General features: G+C 44.6%; 6 protein-coding genes across 6 annotated transcripts; 3 read left to right on the top strand and 3 right to left on the bottom strand. All coding sequences in view use genetic code 12, as the record gives it.

The window, feature by feature from the left end:
• Positions 1-83: 83 nt before the first annotated feature.
• MAK21 (RNA-binding ribosome biosynthesis protein) lies at positions 84-3,242 on the top strand (the record flags this gene model as incomplete). Its single annotated transcript, XM_025484191.1, has 1 exon — positions 84-3,242. One exon carries the CDS (start codon positions 84-86, stop codon positions 3,240-3,242), a length of 3,159 nt encoding a protein of 1,052 aa, XP_025342406.1.
• Positions 3,243-4,564: 1,322 nt separating this feature from the next.
• RAS2 (Ras2p) lies at positions 4,565-5,545 on the top strand (the record flags this gene model as incomplete). Its single annotated transcript, XM_025484190.1, has 1 exon — positions 4,565-5,545. The coding sequence occupies one exon, from the start codon at positions 4,565-4,567 to the stop codon at positions 5,543-5,545; it is 981 nt and encodes a 326-aa protein (XP_025342405.1).
• Positions 5,546-5,671: 126 nt separating this feature from the next.
• PKC1 (protein kinase C) lies at positions 5,672-9,016 on the bottom strand (the record flags this gene model as incomplete). The annotated part of the gene is made up of 1 exon (XM_025484189.1): positions 5,672-9,016. One exon carries the CDS (start codon positions 9,014-9,016, stop codon positions 5,672-5,674), a length of 3,345 nt encoding a protein of 1,114 aa, XP_025342404.1.
• A 722-nt stretch (positions 9,017-9,738) lies between these two features.
• On the bottom strand, positions 9,739-17,261 carry CXQ85_000443 (uncharacterized protein; the record flags this gene model as incomplete). The annotated part of the gene is made up of 2 exons (XM_025484188.1): positions 9,739-12,718; positions 12,916-17,261. The coding sequence occupies 2 exons, from the start codon at positions 17,259-17,261 to the stop codon at positions 9,739-9,741; spliced, it is 7,326 nt and encodes a 2,441-aa protein (XP_025342403.1).
• A 1,892-nt stretch (positions 17,262-19,153) lies between these two features.
• On the top strand, positions 19,154-21,100 carry CXQ85_000442 (serine/threonine protein kinase; the record flags this gene model as incomplete). The annotated part of the gene is made up of 1 exon (XM_025484187.1): positions 19,154-21,100. One exon carries the CDS (start codon positions 19,154-19,156, stop codon positions 21,098-21,100), a length of 1,947 nt encoding a protein of 648 aa, XP_025342402.1.
• Positions 21,101-21,149: 49 nt separating this feature from the next.
• Positions 21,150-21,806, bottom strand: CXQ85_000441 (uncharacterized protein; the record flags this gene model as incomplete). Its single annotated transcript, XM_025484186.1, has 1 exon — positions 21,150-21,806. The coding sequence occupies one exon, from the start codon at positions 21,804-21,806 to the stop codon at positions 21,150-21,152; it is 657 nt and encodes a 218-aa protein (XP_025342401.1).
• Between the last annotated feature and the right edge of the window lie 129 nt (positions 21,807-21,935).

The following is a 21,935-nucleotide window of genomic DNA, read 5'->3' as shown; positions in this document are numbered from 1 at the left end:
CATCGCACACGTGACCAAAATTGGTACTCATCGCGGTCTCTACTTTTTCCAGGATCTATCTTAGATAACTTCAATAGAGCAGAATGGAAAGCGCCAAGCTTAACTTGTCTTCTCTTAAAGACAAGATCTCTTCGAAGCTCACCCTGGGTGCAGCGAAGAAGGAGAAAAAGTCGGGTTCTAAGAAAACTGGCTCCCAAGAGTCCAGTAAGTCCTCTGACAAGAGAGACAAGAAACTGAAGGATAAGAAGACCGATAAGAAGGCACCAAAGAACAGGGAGGTTACCGAAGATGAAAATGAGGACGAAGACAAAGTCCTTGAACGTGAAGCATTAGCTCTTGGTGCAACCAAGGAAGATCTTGCCCTTGTGAATGGCTTGAATGAGGACCAGAGCGATGAGGAATTTGCTGATGCGGGAACCGACAAGAACCTCAATTCAGAATTAGCCAGTTTCATGAAAGGCCTTGGTCTTTCTGGCGAGGTAGACGTTGTTGAAGACGATGATGTCTCTGAATTGGAGGAAGACATTCCAGATTTAGTTGAAGATGAAGCCTCCCAAGAGAATGAAGAAGAGGAGGATGAAGAAGAAGAAGAGCAAGAAGCAGAACAACCAGCTATCCCTGCTAAGTCTGCTTTGCCTACCGCAGAAGCAGAAGTTGGAGAGCTTATCAAGCCAAAGTCATATAAGATTGACGATGTCAGGTCCGTCAAGAGCGCTAAGCTTAAGATCGAGAACAGAGTCGACTGGTTTAACATCGAAGTTGAGCAGACCGAACCAGAAAAACTTGACCGTTTCGCTCTTGAGAGACTTAACGACAAGGCCAAGGAAATCATCGACAACGAGAACAAGACATATTTGCAAGAGTTCTCCTCAGACAACTCCCAGAAAAAGTTTTTGTCTCAGATTCTTGCTGATGGTACATTGAACGATAAAATCTCCGCATTGACCTTGTTGGTTCAAGAAGCCCCATTGCATAACATAAAACCATTCGAAACGCTTCTAAATTACTGTGAGAAGAAGTCAAGAACTGCTGCATTGCAAGCTGTGAACGCCATGAAAGATTTGTTCATCAACAGTCTTCTTCCAGATAGAAAGCTTGTCGCATTCAACAAAGCGCCACTTACTCAAACTGCAAGTGACCTGAAGTTGGCTATTGCTTATTACGAAGATTTCCTCAAGAAAAGCTACTTCAAGTTTATCCAAGTGCTTGAATACTTGAGTCATGATCCAATTTTGCATGTTCGTATGACCGTTCTTTCGCATATTTTTGACTTGTTGACTGCTAAACCAGAGCAGGAAGTGAACTTGCTCAGACTTGGTGTCAACAAACTCGGTGATATTGATAATAAGGTTGCCGCAAAGACTTCCTACCAGATCCTTCAGCTCGAGCAAGCCCATCCAGCCATGAAGAAAATTGTCGTGGATTCTGTCACTGACATGGTGTTACAAAAGCAGAGTGAGTATCATTCTCAGTATTACACTATTTTAACCCTCAACCAAACGATTCTCTCTAAGAATGAAATCGACCTTGCCAACTCTCTTGTCAAGACTTACTTCTCGTTGTTTGAGAAACTTTTGGTTGAGAGTGATCCTGCTCTCAAAGATAAGAAAGAGGACAAGACAATGGGTCAAAGTGAACGTGGTAGAAAGAATAACAGAAGACAATTCAAGAAGGGTAAGAAGGGAGGCAAATCTGAGAAGGTTCAGGAAAAGACTGAAGAAGAAGTTATCGAAGAAAGGTCTTCCAAGATGTTCTCTGCAATCCTTACTGGTTTGAACCGTGCTTTACCATACTCTGATCTTCCGTCTGACATTTACATGAAGCACATGGAGACGCTTTACAAGATCACCCATTCCACCAACTTTAATACTTCCGTCCAAGCTTTGGTGTTGGTGTACCATATTATTTCCGAACAAGATTTGGAGTCTGACAGATATTACAGAACCCTTTACGAGTCCTTAATGGATCCTAGATTGGTCAACTCATCGAAGCAAGGTATCTACTTGAACTTGCTTTTCAAATCCTTGAAGCACGATATCCACAACATGCCTCGTATTCTTGCTTTTGTCAAGAGAATCTTGCAAGTGTCTTCCCATTGGGTTAATGTCGCTGTCATCACCGGTATGATGTTCCTTCTTATGGAGTTGAGCAAGACTTATCCACAAATTGTCGAACTTATGGAAGCTGTCAAAGACAGACCAGATTTCCCAACGGATGAGATAAATGATTCCGAGAAAGAAGTGAAGAACGAGGTGGAGAAAGAGAAGGAGTACGATCCAAAGAAAAGAAACCCTTCTTACGCAAACGCTGAGAACTCTTGTCTCTGGGAAATGAACCACTTTGTGCTGCACTATCATCCTACAGTCTCCATTTACGCAGACTCTTTCCTCACTGGAAAGCCTCAACCAAAGCCAGACTTGGGTCTTTACACTTTGGCCCACTTCTTGGATAGATTTGTCTACAAGAATGCTAAAGCAAAGGGTACTACAAAAGGTTCTTCCATTATGCAGCCTTTGGGTGGTGGCCACACAGGTTCCCTTTTAATGAAAGCTACGAATATGAAGTCCAACGAAGTGCCAGTTAACACCGTGAACTGGTTAGCCAAGAAGGCTGAAGAGGTGAGACCAGATGAAAGGTTCTTCCATCAATACTTCACTGGTGATACTTCCAAGATCAGAAACAAGAGAGCACAAGCTAAGCTTGAGGGTGACGATGAAGAGGATGATGAGGAGAAACTCGCTATGCATGACGACGAAGTTTGGGAAGCGTTGGTCAAGTCACAACCTGACGTCGAGGGTGATGATTTATCAGATGAAGGTGGCTTTTCTGACTTTGATGAAGCAGACTTTGGTGACATGAGTGACGACGACGACGATGCAGATGCCGATGCCGATACCGCAGCGCTTGCTGAGGCGTTCGGCGAGGATGATGATATTTCGGAGGGTGAGTTAGCTGCTTTTGATGAGGCAGAGTTCGAGACCAATAACGCATCAGACGATGAAAATCTTAACAGCGACGAAAGTGCTGTTGAAGATGATGCCGATGAGGATGAAGATGAAGATGTGTTCGGCGTTAACGATGAAGATGAATATGATAGTGATGAGGCTGTTGCTGAAGAATCTAGCAAGAAGAGAAGCCGAGATGACACGGCAAAGAAGCTGAAGAAGCCCAAGTTACTGAGCTTGCCTACATTTGCAGATGCAAGTGACTATGCCAAGTATTTAGAGTCTGACGAAGAGTAAAGGAGAGGAGTTAAAATAAACATTGATCGACAGATTAAGGTTTCGGGATGACAGTGTAGAACATTGTAGTGGCCTGAGTGCGGTGATAGGATGATGTGTAGATCAAAGAATAAACTTTCTGTTCATGGGCCGAGGGAATCCGTGGGGAAAAGCCGGATCTGGCAACGAATTAGGAGATAAGCAGTGGTACTTACGTGTGCTAGCAAACCTTGCTATTGCGACAGTTTGCAAGGATATGGGTGACGGATGTCAAAATTTAAGACACAAAGCAAGAGACGACATATCAAACCAATGAATTTTTCCCAAAGCCGAGACCAAGAAAAAGCTAGCGAGGCCAACCCGAACCAAATCGAACCTTGCTACAACCGCTCAGCACCTCCTTAGCGGGAGAACCGCAAAGTCGCTTAAACTGACTTCATCAGCGTCAGATGTGGCTAGGTGAGACAAAACCACATCTACAGGATATAACGGTTTTTTTAAAAGTCTAGAGGGTCTTCTTTAGGCAATTCTGAGACATTGGCAAAACGACGAAAACCTTATTTCCACAGCATCACTCCATGTGCCCAACCCACCCTTTTATTTCCAGCGCTGGTTCTTCACATTATAGCGCTCTTTCATGTCTGGCAAGTATAAACGAGATATAGGAAGAGCCGAAGAACGGTCGCGAATCTACAGACAGACATGGAAGCAAATTAGCACCAAAAAAAAAAAAAAAAAGGAAGCCCTGAAATGCACCTCACCTCAACCTTCAACTGTGGGTTCAGTTGCACACCAAGAGATCCCATTGGCTGTGTCTATGCTTTGTGGAACGAAAAAACCCTGTGTCTATGTTTGCTTAGCATTGAACCCTCGGACTCTTCCGGTCCCACAAAAGTGGAAGTGCTCCTTTTTTTGAATCTAAAGGCCGGCTATCGATCCATTCATGCAGCCTCGTTAACGCCATAGTCGCAGCAAACTAACGTTCTTTTTTGTTTTTTTTGCACAGTTGCGCAACCGTTTTTTCTTTCTTTTTTTTTTTTTTTTTTTTTTTTTTTCTTCTCTGCTTTCCACTTTTTGCCCCACCGGCGTTACTTGTCATTAAATCTTGCTATTCTGCTGACGCTGTACTTTATAAACGGTCGAGGCAGCACTCGTGGTGAATTTTGTTTCGTTTTTGACATCCAATTTGAAAGCTTTTGTTCTACCCTTTCTTGTTTGGTATATCTTTCTTTTTTTCGCTTCCTAACCTTCCCTGTCATACTTGCATGATTGTACATTTGCAGTGGAATCTCATCTAGTTTTTTTTTGATCCCAGCCTTCTTTCCATACATCATCTACAGTTAATGAACAGAGTCCTTGATGGCCTTAGCTCCCTCAATAGCCAGTATGACATTCTTGTCATGGGTGAGTCGGGCGTCGGGAAAACTTCCCTCGTGCAACGATATGTGAACGGCACCTTTTCAGAGGGTCCCCACGATCAGTCAGAACAGTTGTATATAAAAGCTGTTGATAATGAAAAGGCTGAAACTATTGCATCTACATCTTCCCATAACTCATCTTTGACGGAGATTTCAATCCTTGACTCATCGCCTTTGGCAGATGTCTATGGTGCTTCCAGAAAACAGCAAGTTAAGAACACATCAACGATATTGTTTGTCTATGCTATGGACAATAGAGAGTCTTTCGAGGCTTTAGAATACTTGATTGGCACAGTGAAAACCCTCTGTGATGGCGAACTCCCGCCTTTTGTTGTCGCTGCTGCTAAGCATGACATGTATGAATATTGCCAGGTTTGGTACGACGACGGTGAAGCTATGGCTAACCGTTTAGGTGCTATTGGCTTTTTCCTGGTTTCCGCTCTTTCAGACATTCACGTTAACGATACTTTTGCTCCCTTGGTGGAAGCTGCTCTCGAAGCAAGAAACAATAGAACAGCTTTGGCGAGTCGTTCAGAGGCTTTCTCAGTTTCTGAGGCTCTTCTGGAATCTCCAGCAAGCTCTTTATACGAAGTGAAGCAGGAAAAGGCATTTAGCTTCCGCAGACCTTCCAAGATACCCACCTCAGCTCCTTCTAACCAAGGAAGAGATAACCAGGCTTCCGCTAACTTGCCTGGAGTTGAATCTTTCTCGAGTGATTTCCCACAAGTCCCCGAATCTAGCTCTGAAGCAACACCGGCAGAAAGCCCTGCTGTTCAGGAGAGGCTAGCCACGAAAGAAAACTCATCATCATCTATTTCAACTGGATCTTACCCTTCAAAGCCAAGAGCTTACGAGAAAGCTAAAAAGCCAAAGAAGGAGAAGTCTAGCTGCTGCATTATTACATAAACTTTTACAAGTTTAATCCTTTGCATGGTCACGAAATTTTCATGATATCATTAACACCCCTTAGCATATTTAACTATACATATCTCACAAATAGCATCAACGTCTTAGTATTCAATTTTGTAGACTTTATACGGGAGCATCGTCAGCAATGTGCGAGAAACCACGGAACTGCTCTTGCATCTCAGAGGTCAAGACGGTTTCAACTGGCGTCAATCTTGGAGTCTCTGAAGTAAACTCTTGATCGAAATTGGAGTAGTCGTGCTCACTAGAAATCTCAGGCAAGTATGGAGGTTGGATCCTCATGTTGAGGACATCATCGAAGTTGACATCCTGGAAGTATGGGTGTTCCATAATCTCCAATGCATCTCTTTCGCTGCTTCCGAGTCTCTGAGTTGAGTCCTTTGTCAACAAGGCTTGCAACACAAGAACAGTTTGGCGTGGCATACTGATTGGATATCTCACATCATCATGCTCTATGGCGTTGAAAATATCATCCTCGTCGTCACCCTTGAAAGGACTTTGACATAACAACATTTGGAACATTAACACACCAAAGGCCCACCAATCAACAGAACGGTCATATTGCTTACCAGCAATAATTTCTGGTGCCATGAACTCAGGTGTACCACAGAAGGTTCCAGTAGTATTCTTATGCCACATGTTCTCTTTACACAAACCGTAGTCACCAATCTTGATATGACCCTGGGTAGTCAACAAAATGTTATCCAACTTCAAGTCACGGTACACGATACCGTTATCGTGGAAATACTTCAATGCCAATAACACTTCACAAGCATAGAACTTGGCTCTCTTAGCTGAAAATCTTGACTTTTGAATATGCCACATCAAGTCACCACCCGAAACGTACTCCATCACGAAGTATATTCTGTTCTCGGTTTGGAAGCAGCAGTGCAAATTAAGCAAGAAGGGGTGTCTCTCCCTGTTAGCCGTTAAGAAAACCTGTTTCTCCGACTTGACACTCTCTGCTTCTTCATTCTCCACAATAAAATCTTTCTTCAAGACCTTGATGGCACATAAATTCTGAGTATGCCTAGATTCTGCTAACATGACCTTACCAAAATTACCTTTACCCAACACAGCGAGGAACTGAAAGTCATCAAGACCGACCTTTCTTCTTCTGCGCTTTGGCTTATGTGCTTTTTGAACAGGCTCAACCCGAGCTTCAGGTTGCACAGGGTCCACCATCATTGGCTCTGCTTCTTGAGGAGCATAGCGATTGGCATCTTCCTGAAGGTTCGAGTTTGCATTGTTGTAGTCGAATGTGTCAAAGAGCGCTGCAGCGTTATTTTGAGCAGAGTGTTCTTCGGGGTGCTCAAAAGGATTATGTGCTGGAGCACCATTAGTGTCATTAGTACGCTCGTTATAATAATCTCCATGAGTGTTAAACTGGGACAGAACTTCCAGAGATGAGGAATATGTGGATTCCACTGGAGGAGGACGCCTAGGTGGTGCATGCCTATGCTTTGGAGGCTCGACAGAAGGTTGAAACTGCAGAGTGGTATTAGTAGGCAATCTCGAGGAGTATGGTGGGTCAATCTCATCTGGAGTGATTTCCTGTATTCTTTGGTGGCCTGGATCAAATGTCCTACCGTGGGAAGGCTCAAACTGTGGCTGTTGTGGGGGAGGTGGAAGAGGTGCTTGTTGACGCTTTTGTTGGGCATTCATTGGTGACGAAACAGGCAGATCATCGACAGCGTACTTCTGAGGTGAGGCAGAAAATGCCTTTGGAGGAAGCTGTGGAGGTGCATTCTTCAATTGCTGTTGGACACTTTGGGATACCTTAGCGGGGCTCTTTGTCGGTTTTGTAGATTTGATGGTAGTCAAAATCTGATTAGCCATCTCCATAGACATACCACAGAAGTCAGGAACCAAATGAGTGCAGTGAGTGTGACACATAACACCACACTCAGAACACTTACGAACGTTCTTCTTTCCCCAAGGCAAGATGTGACCACAATGGCAACACCATTTGGTACCACGGTTAGAAACAGGTTCAAAACGATGTGGAATACGGTGGTTCAATTTGTCAACATCATCATTGTGGTCACTCTTGGAAATACACTTGGTAACTACCTTTTGGTAGCACTTCTTGTGACACAAGAAACGACAGTCTTGACATTGATAGCCTGTGTAACGCAAAAATTCTCCACATAATGCACAACACATGATATTGTAGAACTGCTTCTGCACGAACTGATGGCCATGTTGCTCAAACACTTCTTCTTTCTTTTGACGAATAGCACCGTGACGGCCCAAAGCACCCATGAAGGTGGGTTTTGCTGTTCCTTTGGACTTTTCAAAAGACAAGTTAACAAGAATTTGACCGACGGGTTCGAGATTAACCCAAGCAGAGATCAGAACATTCTTAGAGCTTTCCAGAGAAGGTCTCATGCTATCAACGACGGTATCACCATCAAAATTAGATCCCAGGCTATTGTTACCGGATGTTGTAGGACCAAACAGATCAGATCCACCCATGTTTGGTCTGAAAGAACCATTGTTGTTTCCAGGTAGACTAGAAGCTGGGATCCACCCATCGTTGCCCGACTCGGCAGCAACCTTCTTCTTACGGATCTCCTCGGAGATGTCAGAGAGGAGGATCCATGCAAGAGCCACGGGCACGTTCTGAGAACCGTTCTTATCGTAGACGGCGATCTCCATTTCGTTAGCCTTGTCCACGTCGACAATCAAATCTTCATTGAATTTTCCGGAACGAGAGGAATTGGAACGAGCTTTTTCAACATCGTCAATCTTAATGCAAACGAAAGATTCGGGTTTTCTTTTGAATTTGGGAGACGCGATGTGATCAATATCCCTGATGCAAGTAACACCCATGGTCAAACGACCCGAGAATGGTTTTCTAGCATATTTGGGTAAGTTCATGATTTCCATGTCCCTATTAACCTGTTCCACATTAACGTGCATGCCCTGGTACTTTTTCAAAGCCTTGTTCAACAACTGGATTCTTTGATCTGACTCCATCTTACCACCCTCGGCTGCACTTGAAGACAGTTTATCACCATCCATCAAATACAAATGGGAGATTTTTTCGTTAGCTTCACGATACTGGTTCTCCACCTGTAGTTTAAACTGGAGTTGCTGAAGCATATGCTGGATCTTGTGGCCGAGCGAAGGACAATCGTACTTGATCAAATCGAATCTCGAGTAAAGCGGACGCACGGAGCTAGTAACACGCTGCCTTCTGTTCTGTTCCTCGGACCTACCCGAGTCTGGCGATGCTTCTTGCTCCAGTTGCACCAGGAGCTTCTCCATGGTCTCCTGAAGGTAATGGATGTTAGATTGGGTCTCTCTGATCTGGTTGTTACATCTCTGGATAACTTCGGAATTGCCTGTATTTCTCTTGACGGCCTGGAAGCCTTGGATAAGTTTATGCTCTCTTTCGATCTTCCCCTTGATGTCAGAAATAATTTTTTCTTTCAGCTCAGACATTATGGGGGAAGGATAGAACTGTAGGAATGTCAGATTTGGCAGGAAACGGGTGAAGGAAGAAAAAAAAATTAAGTAACACGGGGATCCAAGGAAAGGACTGCAATTGGATTTCGGATTTGGCCCCTTTCTGGCGCTTGGTGTGGCGTAATTTTGTAGATCAACGAGATCAGAAGATGTATCTTTGGATTCAACTCAACGTGTTGACTAGTTTCCAAAAAAGACAAAAATGCACTGGGGCCAGTCCTGCAAGTAGGGCAGCGAACAAAAAAAAAAAAAAAAATGCGCTTGCCCATTCGTACCTAAAAAAAAAAGGGACTCCGCCTTTGGTTAACTATGTGGCTCCAGCCGCGAAACATGGATTGCGTCAAAGATGTCAAATATAGACTATTTGCTTCGAGGAAAGGGAAGTTTTGGGGGTGGTTACGGGTTTAGAGGCGTGACTCTGTGACTTTATTTTTTTGGGGTAAGAGAAAATGATGATATGGTTTGTTTGGTTGTAGGGTTCTCAGTATGTGTGTAGTAGACAGTAATGGTTGCAAAATTGGTCTAAAGTGAGATCTGTAGCAATGTAAAGATCAGAGACGCCATCCACAATTCCTCTTTCTGTTCAGTATATATTTATATATGTGTGGTTCATTTTTTCTTGTTTTCTTCATCATATGAAGCTTTAGATGGTCCTGGAAATTCATGGGTAATGCTCCCTCTGTCTATGTTTGGACTACCTATTTACTGTTACATAGACAGTTGCAATCGGGAACAGGACAAACGTAATGTTTTTGGAACCACTCTTCTGCATGGTGGGCATGGTACCCATGATGACACGACAAGCAGAAACTGAGCTTGTTGTCGAAATTTTGATGTATCTGTTGTTTGTTTGCATCCCCAGTGCCGTAATCTGCCTGGTCAGGGATCTGGGTAGCCAAGTTCAACAAGCAAATGGCACAACGCGGGAGTGGAGAGCCACAATGAGGACACAGTTTAGTATCTGAGTTGTTCGTCTTCAACGAAAGACGATTAAACTGCTTCATCATAGATGGAGTGTTTCCTTTCATCGTCTTGGAGCTGGGAGTGCCCATATTCTTGTTACATCTAGGACACTGCAAATAGACCTGGCGTGGAGGGGGACGTATCGTTGGAGTGCCATTATACGTTTTTGACAGTTTCGTTCTTGCAACATCAAAAAGTGCACGCACCTTGAACATACCCCAAGAATTGAGCAAGTTTCTGTAACAGTCTATCCAGTGATCAACACGTTGATCCCTGAAGTATCGTGGAACAGCAAACTGGGCAATTAATGATGCCGTTTGGACATCTGAGGTCCGATCCACAAACGATTGTAGAAGATCAATACCTCTTGGTGTAAGACCTGTAAGGATCAAACCTTCAAGCTCGCCTCGAAGTACAACAGTATCAGCAACTCTATTCAAATAGAGATTCAAATCCTTGTCAGACAAAAAGCGCAAAGCAATACCGATTCTTTCCCTCAATGGTAGCGCGTGTTCATCTAGGACATCCCACCAGTCGTTATCAGCAATGAATGCAAAGATCGCTCTTAAGTATGGGTGGTCTAGTTCCAGTGCTAGCTTTCGGCACTGATCATTCCACGGCAGGTTGGCGTTGGAATCTTTGTATGCCAAGTATCCAGCTACTGCGGTCGACATCAACTGAAGTCTTTCTTTCTTTGACAGTGCTAAGATTTCAATGGCGCGTGGAACATTGCCATGGAACACAGCCCAACCAGCAGCCTTTTCAACTTCGCCAGAATCGATCAAAAAGTTAAGCTTTTCGTCAAACTCATGCTCAGTGAGGTACCATCCGCTGACGATTAAACAGAGTTTTCTTTGGATTTTTCTATCACTCGAGCTGAAGATACTAATACCAGACGACTTTTCTCCCTTCTTCGACACGATTGCCTTGACGGAGTTATTAAACTGTTGATCTGTGACTTGCTGCTTTAATGTAGCACGCTTTTGGCCTGAGATGTCATCAATGCCCTTCCACACGCCCAATACACCAAGATAACCCAAGTCAACTCCTTCGCTCACCATTGTACCCTTGTCAAGCGATTTCTTAGCTAAATTCAACCATTTCCATGTGTTCATGATCAGAAGTGGTGTCTGTAATCCCTTAACCTGCTCTAAGACCTTAATATTTTTTTCTGTATCCACTCCATATCCAAGTAAGGCTCTTTGTCTGATCAAGCCACATGTATCATTTGCAAGAACACTGGAGAGATCTAGCATCTTCTTTAAAGGAATAACTTCATCATCTTCGAATTTGACAATGTCCAAAGGCAGAGCACTAGGCGCTGGAGTGGTTGTCGTAGTGGCAGGCTCTGTGCTTTCCTCATCATCAATAGTCGAAGCTGCCTCTACCAGGTAATCATTTTTCGAGGTGAATTTCGAGTCTGACCGTTGCATGTCAGAGGCAGTAGTACCACCGTGAATGGGCTGCTCACGGTCCTCCCAAAACTTCGTCACCGTTCCTTCTGGACCAGCCATCGAGAACTCATTGAAAGAATTGAAGTCTAGTGACTCGATACTCTCCACAACAGGCATTCTAAAGACCAGGCCCTTTTCTCTCATACATACGAAGTAGGTTGACGTCGAAGATTCAAAGTCAGGAGAATAATCGAATGAGACAACTCGAGGAGAGTCAGTTTTCAGGTCAAGCACTAGAGCAACAAAGAGAGACTCTTCGTTTGGCGCATAGAGTTGCATCGATTGTGACTTGAGAGATGATAAAGTATCACCACCAGTAAATGTTGGGATATTCAAGGGATCTTTGACTGGCGGCACGACACCAGTATTCCATCTTCTAATAAGGTTTCCGTTGAATACAGATGCAAATTCACCCCTTCTAATAGTGGAGTACCTGAAACATTGTGTGTTATTTCTGCGCAGCAGGTCACTCAAAAGTTTGGTAAACTGTAAAACGGGTGTCTCAGAAGAGACAGATCCCTTCGATTTACCAATGAGCTTTCTTCTATCCCAGATGGAGACAGACCCGTCTTCGCTTAATGACGAAAACATATGCAGTTGGAATGGGTCCAAGGTGATATCCATGGTCAGTTTTGTAGCCACCTGGTAAACAGGGGAAGTACTTGAATCCCTCAAATCAAACTCACGTAAAAGCTTGTATCCACCGGCCATAAGGTTCATTCCAGAGCCCTCATGGTCTATAAATGCCGTTGAAAGGGTCGCTTCATTGGCCAAGTAGGAGTAATGGGGCCTTATCACCTGGCTATCATCATCCACACTGTTTGCAAAGACCTGTGAGTGTTTAGCAATATCCCAAACCTGAAGGGAATTGTCTTGACGACTCTTATCGAAAGAGGCTGCCACAAGAGCGTTGTTGTTGAACGAAAGTGAGTTACATGGACGATGTTGTTTCGATCGGAGCTTCAACGTTGTGGCTTCGTTCTTCATGACGTCAAAGATATGGACATTACCATCCATAGTACCCACACCGGTCCAACCAGGATGTGTTCTCAGATACCCGAGACATTGGATGTGCTCTATTCCAGAGTGTGAGTGAACCTTGACTAGGTTTTCCGAGTTTTGTAATGGATCGTCGTTATCGGTTTGGTATACGATCACTTCGTCACCCAAAGGGTTAATAGCTAGAAAACGCTGTTCGTAACCAATGTCCCAATTAAGGGCACGAACGATCTTTCCGCTCATGGACGTGGAGTAGTTGTTACTAGTTGATAATGGTTGATGCGATTTTTCGCACCCAATACTACTTCGCCTAATGTGCTATCAAGAGATGTACTCTATATGTATATTATGCATTACTGAAAATTGTAAGGAATCTAATGGGCTGGCTTTACGGCTTTGGCATTAGCTTCTTCCTCTCTTTTGATCACAAAATCGACCACATCGATGAGGTTTTTGAACGCTCTCTTAGAGCCCTTCACCTTTTGAAGATGCAATGATGATGAATTCACCAAGTCAATCACCTCACTCTTGAATACCAACTTTCTTCCTCTGGCATACCTTGAAGGAACAACACCGTTTATCAACGCGAATTCTTCATCAATTTCGACATTAGTAACGGAACCCTCGACCTCCTTCACCTTTAACTGGTTTTTGATTATGCGCATGAGATCGCTGGAGTCCAACTTAGTATCAATGATATGGACATTCTTAGTTGTTTTAGGCTGCTCTTCCACATTTTCATCTTTACCATTTCCTTTAGACAATGACATGAAGAAGCGCTTGAACCATCCAGCACCCGCGGGGGACTTTGGTGTGTCCTCTGGTTTGGGTGCAACGAACCTCTTTGCGTTGGAAACAAGCGAGATACCCGAGAATCTATTATGACCTCTAGTTTTTGACTCTTCTTTGATTGTATCGTCACCAGGAGCATGTGGAGCCCTTCTTCTAGGCATCAAGCTCCACTTTTTCAGACTCCTTGAAGGCTTGGAAGAAACGCCGAGTGGCAATTGTCCGAAGACGGGTGTTGTCAGACCAGACTTGATTTCCAGCTTAGGAATGTCTTGATTCGCAGCTTCACCATCCATTGGCGGCGTTCCTTGTGTTGCAGCTTCTTTCATGTGCATGGTGCTAAAGATCTGTGTGGAGGCAGCTGAACGACGAAGAGATCCGAGAGTCTGGCGCCTAGGACGATTAGGCGATCTTTGTGGTACCTCAAGCTCTTCATCATTGTTTGAATCCTTTGGAGCAATAGTGCTGCAATGGTCATCCTGGATTTCATCTTGTGCTGTGAATGTATCCTTCTCTGTCGTGAAAGGCGCAGGCTTGAACTCATCACCTTGGGACATTAGACCACCTTCTAAAGCATCGTAAGACGCATGAGTATTCTCTGCAAGCGAAGAAGTATCCAACACGTTGTCTTGAACAATGTCATCTCTGAACTCAGATCTTCTGGAGAAGGTTGATTTGGCCGAGATACTTCTGGTCCTGCCATGCGACGAGAGCTCCTCAGGAAGTAATGTGTTATGAGACTTATGAGACCAGCTTCTCTCTTCATTATCACCCACCAAGGTTTCTTTAGAACTCTTATGCGATCCTTTAGCCAGCAGTTCATTACCGTGATCTTGCGTGAAATGAGAGGTACGCCTCTGGGACGCCTTGAGCAGCAATCTCCTTTGCTCTTCTGCCGTTCGATTCATATCAACGATCTCGTTGGACAAGTTGTAATCCTCTGCCCCGCTCAGCTCAGATTCATCCATTATGCTGATAGCATCCTTCTGAAGAGTAGTACAGTTGGCGCTGCATTCATCATCAGAAGCGTTAATCGAAACAAAGTTGTGCTCTCCCGATGCCTTCGAAGCATTCCTAGAATGAAGAGATTGGCTCTTGTCAATGATGATGCCCAATCCCTGAAGATCACGAGTAGGGGACTTCTTGATGAGGCCGTTACCTTGCTTAGTATTGAGCGTTTGTCTGGACGAACGCTTGACAGTTCCTGAACTCCGGGTACCCTCAATAATTGTAGCATCAGCTAGGTCGGTATTAGGCTTGAGGATTTCATTGAACGAGAAGCGGGAGAACCTTGGGTTAGGAATCAAGTCAGCATGTGTGCGTACGCTCATACGGGTAAGATCAGAATCCCGCCCACTTGTCTCTGGCTTCTTGGTCGTAGCCTCTTTCTTCTCTTCGGCAACATCAAGTAAAGGTTTGAAACTATTCCGTTTAGTGCTTTTCTGATTATCCTGCGAATGTGATGAAACAGCACTAGATTCAGCATCCGTTCCGGATTTGTCAGAATAACTAGGCTCGCTGACTTCCTCAATGGTTGACTTTTGCAGCCTGATACTTGGAAGTGTCTTGTTGAGATCAATGGAGTAGTCTGCTTCATCCTGACTCTTAGGTTCCTTCTCTCCCTTGAGAACCAAGTCCTTCGACGTAGAAGTTTTCAGGAAAGACGATGCACGGCTGATTGATTGTGGCTGCTTGAACTCAATACCCAATCTTTGCAATACGATGGCATTTCTGTCACGCTTGGGGTTTGCTGAAAGTGAAGGCGTCCTTGACGCAAGTGTTTTTGATCTAAGCAAGGAAGACTTTGGATCTAAGGACGTGGGTTGATACGGCTCGGACATTATTCTTTGAGAAGTGTTGCGATGGATCAAGCGGGAAGCTTCCTTCAGTTTAGCCTTCAAGAGTAGCGATTGCTTCTTACGTTCCTCATTCATGCGAGCAAGATGTTCGTCATTTTGCTTGTATCTTAACTCACGCTCATCGTTCTTTCTCTGTACCAGTGCAGCCAACTCCTTCTCTCTTTGCTCTATTCCCGAAAGGTTCCTCTTGTGTTTCTCAGCCAGCTTTGTTGGTTCCTCCTCTGACTTTGGCGGCACTCTAACGTCACGAGAGGATGCCTCAGGAGTCAAGGGAAGTTTTGGAAGGACCAAAGAAGCCTTACTCATACGGTTATTAAGGACCTCAAGTTTGTGGATCGTATCCCTTGTGAGATTTCTCTTGTCCAGAGTAAGAGTCATATCATACACCGACTTGTGATCAACATCAGACCCAAATATATCTTGACAAATCTTCTGGAATTGAAAGATGGTACCATCTCTTGGTACAATGTCTGGCTTTTTCGTAGATTTTTTCTCTACCTTTTGTGGTTCCAGCCCGCAGACATTCTCTTTATCTTCCTCTGATTTGGCGATTTGATTCAACTGATTGGCATGAGGAGTGACAGTTCTCGAGATAGGTTTAGCTTCCTCTGTGCGGATCGATGTCGAAATATTCTGATTCTGAGTGGAAAGGACCCTATGCTTGCTTTGAAGTGATCTGCTAGAAGCATTTCGTGAAGCTGGCCTGCTATTAGAACGCTTAGTGCGAGCGTTTGAAGCAGTGTATGTCTTGTTGGTCACATTAGCCAAAGGACGCTTACGGCTTTTATTCGATGCTGAGGAAGCCGAGGACGCAGAGCGAGGAATCTTCTTGGTGGATGTACGAGAGCTACCGTCTGCAGCGGTTATCGTGGTTTTCACCGTTGAGCTGGAGCGAGGAAGCTCCTCATTATTTGGAACATCTTCATCTTCATCTGCAGCATAGTTTGACGGAGAATTCAGCAAATGCTCATTTCTGTACTTCATCAAGAGATAATAGAACATCTTTTCGGGTGATCTTTCTTGGGCCAACAAACAATTGATGATATGCTCTTCCTTGCAGTTGTGGAACAAGATACACAAGTTGCGCAATATCTCATTGTCAATCTTCTCTCTCAGCTGGATAGGTCTGATGTTGGAGTGGAGAATCAAATCATTGTCTGACTTTGAACTGATGGACAGTGGATCTGGATATTTTGTCAAGAGAGGATGCTTCAAAATCGATCCGATCAGAATTCTCTCGGTTGGGTTCACTCTCAACATTCTAGATATAAGATCTTTAGCTTCCCAGGACAAGGCGCTAGGCATGATGAATTTACCGTTTTGAACTTTCATAAGGAGCTTGCGGATGTTTTCATCGTCAAAAGGTAAGTGACCAGTCAACAAAGCAAAGAGGATGATACCACAAGACCAAATATCAGAAGGAGCTCCATGATAGTTCTTACCAGCAACAATTTCTGGCGATGCATAGTGAGGGGACCCACAAGAAGTCTCTAGGAGCTTTTCATTGACTTGTAAAGCAGCCATACCAAAGTCGGCGATTTTGATGTTCTTGTTGAAATCAAGCAACAAGTTCTCTGGCTTCAAGTCACGATGGCAGATGTTGAATTGATGCAAATATCCAATACCATGAATGATTTGTTTGAAGTAATTGATGGCTTCGTATTCCAGCAACCTGCCACGTTTGATCAAGTAGTCAAAAAGCTCGCCGCCTTCAATGTATTCAAGAATCAAGTACAAATCGTTCTTGTTTTCCCAGACATCGTAAAGACCCATGATGTTGGGGTGAGAAATGAGTTTCATGATGATGATTTCACGCTCAATGCCATAAGGAAGCTTCGTGGCATCCGAGTTCTTGTACTTTGGGTTTTCAAGCTTCTTGAAATTCAGCTTGGGCACGATTTTCACAGCAGCTAGTTTACCGGTATCCACGTTCTTCGCAAGGCGGACTCTTCCCGTAGAGCCTCTGCCTAGCGTTCTGCCTAGCTTCCAAGGACCGATACGGTTCTGGGTCTTCTTCTTCTTGCTGGAGTTATTGGTTGTAGTGGAGATCTGGGACAAACGCTTAGTGGCGTTCGTCACGGACTCGACCACCTTGTCGACATTAGCAGACGAAGGATGCGAGGAGAACTCCATGGACTTGTGGACGATGGAGGCCATTGACCAGGAAAGAATGACTAGGGTGGGATGCAAGTAGGCACTAAGGCAAATATGATAAGACCAGGGTGGTGGTGGAGGAAGATGGAAGTAAACAGATGTGGTATTTGGATGATAGAGAAGTGGTAACCAGACGAACGGTGCGGGAATCGGTAGGGTAAAGAGAGGTCCAAAAAAAAAAAAAAAAAGCCTTAGCATTCGATCTGGCGCCAGGAAAATTCACGATTTACTAATAAACAAACAGACACGGTACGAACGTGCAGGCGGCGCGGGTACTTAGTGGGGAAGGCCTACCCTATTTCCTGGCGGGAAGTAACCAAAAAAAGAGACAAATAAAAAAAAAAGAACGAAACACCGCGACTTCAGGAGGCAGAGCTGATGTAGGCGGGCACACCCAAAAACAGGGTCTGTGGCTGCAAATGGGTAGCACGAAAGCGTACCAGCAAGCAAGCAGAGACGAGGAGGTAGTTGGTTTTGTGGTGAAAGCACTCATTTGCTCTACGATTTTTTTAGTACTGGTTGATTCCAGTACTTTAAACCCTGGTTGGTGGATGCTTCGAGAGTGCTTAGTGGTCTAGTCTGGAGGGTAGAGTGCGGGAGCCAGTGGTTGCGAAAAATAGTAGGCAGGGAGCCGCCTTAGGCTTCCACACTTGGGTCCCTTAGGGTCCCTTTACCTCGCTCCCCTCCTTGGCCTTATCTTCTTTTTGAACTTTACTTTTTCTCGTCTCTTCAATACTTCCTTCTATAGTATTTCTTTTGGGTCGCCTGTCCACGTTGACAGCAAACGGGGAGGGGGCCAGTGGCAGTGGCTGGAGATGGTTGAGGAGGAATGTATCCTCGTGTTTCGCGCCTCGAGTGTTTCACTGGCTGCTCGTGCTGCTGTCTCTACTACGCTACTGCTCCAGCAGATGATTTTCGTGCTAGTGCATTAGGCTGAGCCGTACCCGCCTTGCTTTGTATTTGGGACGATGCACGGCAACACGTAACATGGGCTTGTTTTGGTCTGGATTCAACAAGGTTAAAAAAGGTTTGGTGGAGGTTGCGAGGCATTGCCTGGTTGGTGTACTGTGAGACCGTAGCTGTTACACTGTCCTAGGCTGTCCATGTGCTGTTCTTCTACTGACTTGGCCTGGATATTATTAAGATATGAGGGTAAGTAGTCAGAAAAATGCATCAAGGTTAAACCCAGCCTTGCTTGGGGGTACTGCTCTGACTAGGTACTCAGATCTCAAATAACCTTCATCTACTATGATCACCAATTTGTTCCCCACTAGTTTCTTTTTTCATGCTGGTTTTTCTTTCCCGTTTCTTTTTACTTTAGTTCCTGTCAAAGTCCCCAAGCTACAGTTTCGACTCCACCTGTGTTGGTTTCTCGATGTAACCCTATATAAGCATCCTCATCACTCGTCTTTGTCCTACTTCATAACCTCTCGTACTGATTCTTTCGCAGCCAATTCTCGCAGAAGAGGATCTCCCTTAGATCTTGGTCAAGATTTTCCACAATACAATGATCACATTGGAATTGATTAAAGTATGGGATCTTGGCTTTTACCTCTCTTTTCCTTCCCCTTTCTTCACCCTTGCTTATCTCTTGCGCTTGCCTCCCTACGCATCCGAGGTTCCTTCGCAGGGTCTAACTACCAGTCTCCACATTTATGTACGTTTCAACCAGCACACCTTCAGTCACAGTAAGCCCTTAGACCGCACTTTTCAGTTGCTTTTTCCTTTACTTTCCGAACTCGTCAAGAATTTTTACCCCAGATTCAGTCTTTTTCGGCCCCTATTGCTCTTGCTCTTGCCGACCGGTTGTGTATACAAGCCTGGGCCTTTTATCACAATACCCAGCCTCCCATCAGCCACTTCTTCTTCCATCTCAACTACTCATTCTTTAAGAGATGCTTAGATTTAAAAACAAGTTCAGATTCGGCTCCTCCGAAAAGGAGACCACGCCGCAGTCCTCCACCTCGCCTCGCAACTCCTCAGAGTCTCGGTCCACTTTGGTCCAAAACTCGTCTGTCCCCGACATGCTGAAATTGACCCTTTCAGACGCATCAAGAGAGACTCCATCCCCATCGCTGCATGTTTCAGGAAAGCCAAGAGACCCTCTGACCGAACCCTCCGTGTCAAGCTCTTCTCTGCATCAGGGACAGGCTGTGGCTTCGAATCCGGGGTTGCTTACTGTCAAATGTTATCGGTCTCAGAACGTTGAACTTCCTATCAGAATTGTCAACAACAAACAGATTTTGCATGCCTTGGCTTCGAATACAAACGACTCCAACACCGGATCTACTCTCTCGAAGAGACTCAATGATCTTATTCAGAAAGAGCAGGCTGGGTCCAGTACCTCGGACCTTATCGATGGCCCTGCTGCCGCGTCATACTTACCTTCCAACATCAACATTCCTAATGCCACCGGTGAACGTGTCACCAAGGCTCTATTGTACATGACAATGGAATTTGATAATAACGTGCTCATGATTGAACCCAGAGGTGGTACTGTCGACAGTTCCCAATGGGATAGAGTGGTGTCTTTCGATGTAACCAAAACAGCGGGTAGCGGCGCAACGGGTTCAAACTTCCTCAACATCAGTTTATTTATTCGTTTACCTAGAAACTTGATTCCAGAACAAGAGAAGGGATCGAAAAAGCAGTTTTTTGCCAAAGATGGCTCAAACATTGGCGACTTGCTTGTCGGCCAAATCAAATTGCCCTTGAACTTGCGCTGTCATAACAAAACTATCCGTTTGATTGACCACGAAAACCTCAAATTCAAGAAGAGCTTCGAACTGGTTGCGGATGACTTGGCAATTGGTGAGATTAATGTTAGCATTGACTTCAAGCCACTTCTCAAGAACCATCTATCAATCGAAGATTTCGACTTGCTCAAGGTCATCGGTAAGGGATCTTTTGGTAAAGTCATGCAAGTTATGAAGAAAGATACTAGACAGATTTATGCTTTGAAAACTCTCAGAAAGCAGCATATCATCTCTAGAATGGAAGTGACGCATACCCTCGCAGAGAGGACGGTGTTGGCCCGGATAACCAATCCTTTCATTGTACCACTTAAATTTTCCTTCCAGTCTCCAGAGAAGCTTTACCTTGTGTTATCTTTCATCAATGGTGGTGAGTTGTTCTACCACTTACAGAAGTCTGGAAAGTTTTCTATGAACAGATCTAGGTTCTACATCGCTGAGCTTCTTACTGCTTTGGAAAGTTTGCACAACCTCAATGTTATTTACAGAGATTTGAAGCCTGAGAACATCTTACTTGATTACCAAGGCCACATCGCCTTGTGTGATTTCGGATTGTGTAAACTCAACATGTCCAATGAGGACAAGACAAACACTTTCTGCGGCACCCCTGAATACTTGGCTCCTGAGCTTCTTTTAAACCAGGGATACACCCGTAGTGTCGATTGGTGGACTCTTGGAACCTTGTTGTACGAGATGTTGACCGGCTTACCACCATTCTACGATGATGATGTGCCTACCATGTACAAGAAGATTATGCAAAACGAATTGAAATTCCCTAGCTTCCTTGAGGAGACCGAAGCCAAGGATTTATTGACAAGGCTTCTACAGAAAGATCCAGCGAACAGAATGGATGACGCCCAGGAAATCAAAAATCATCCTTTCTTCCAAGACATCGACTGGAATAAGTTATTAGACAAGGCTTATTTGCCTCCATTCAAGCCACAAGTGGAGAGCTTATTAGACACGTCCAACTTTGACCACAGTTTCACCAATGAGCGTCCTCAAGACTCTGTCGTTGATGACTTCTTGAGTGAATCTGTACAGAAGCAGTTTGGTGGTTGGACTTACAACGGAGATACGGTGTTCTAATTTCTTGCCTTAAAAATATAATGTCGAAAAGTACCTAGTATAATTAATGTTAACGATTAGCTGCATTGTAGTAAGAAGCACCGGAGCTGCCTGGGAATCCTCCTGAGGACTTTCCCTTTCCTTGTGCCTTTTGGCTAGGTTCCAATGGAGCACCGTGTTTAAAGGCTTCTCTAGGTTTTGGAAAGTCACCGTGGGCCATTCTCTCCTGATCTCTTGCCTTGTATTGCTGGTATTCGGGTCTGGTGTATTTTCCATCATCCATAGCAATGTTAGCCGTTCTTGGTGGAATCACGTAAGCGTTTGGAGGCATTGAAGCATTACCCTGCTGGTTGGGTTGTGGTGGTGCTTGGTTACCTCCCCAGCCAGGTGCTTCCCATCCAGAGCCTTGGTTCTGTGGAGGTGGAGGTGCCTGGAAATATTGGCCCTGTGGTTGCTGTTGAGGAGGCTGTTGATAGTCGTCATAACCACCTTTTTTATCTTCAGGGTAACCATTGGGGCCGGTGGCTTTCTCAGGAGGATATTCATTATCACCGTATCTATTGTCATTGTACTGAGGTGTCTGCTCATTACCAGTATGGATCTGTTGCAGCTGGTCGTAGGATGGTGGGGCATCCGATGGACCACCTGGGCCACCCTGATCGTTAGGGAGAGGAGCAGGTGGGCGATTCTCCTGCTTTTCTTTGTCGTTCTTGCTAAAGAGTCCCATTGCTGATGATAATCTGATAAGGACTTAGATGAAGTGACTTTAAATCATGTAGTTGCTCCCCTATACAGCCGTGAGATCACGTGCGAAGGCTTTGATTAGAGAGCCAAGAATGGGCACCACAATACCCCT

Source organism: Candidozyma haemuli (assembly GCF_002926055.2).
Source record: "Candidozyma haemuli strain B11899 chromosome Unknown A_2014730914, whole genome shotgun sequence".
In the NCBI taxonomy this organism is placed as follows: domain Eukaryota; kingdom Fungi; phylum Ascomycota; class Pichiomycetes; order Serinales; family Metschnikowiaceae; genus Candidozyma; species Candidozyma haemuli.
This window is presented reverse-complemented; position numbering and strand designations above follow the sequence as displayed.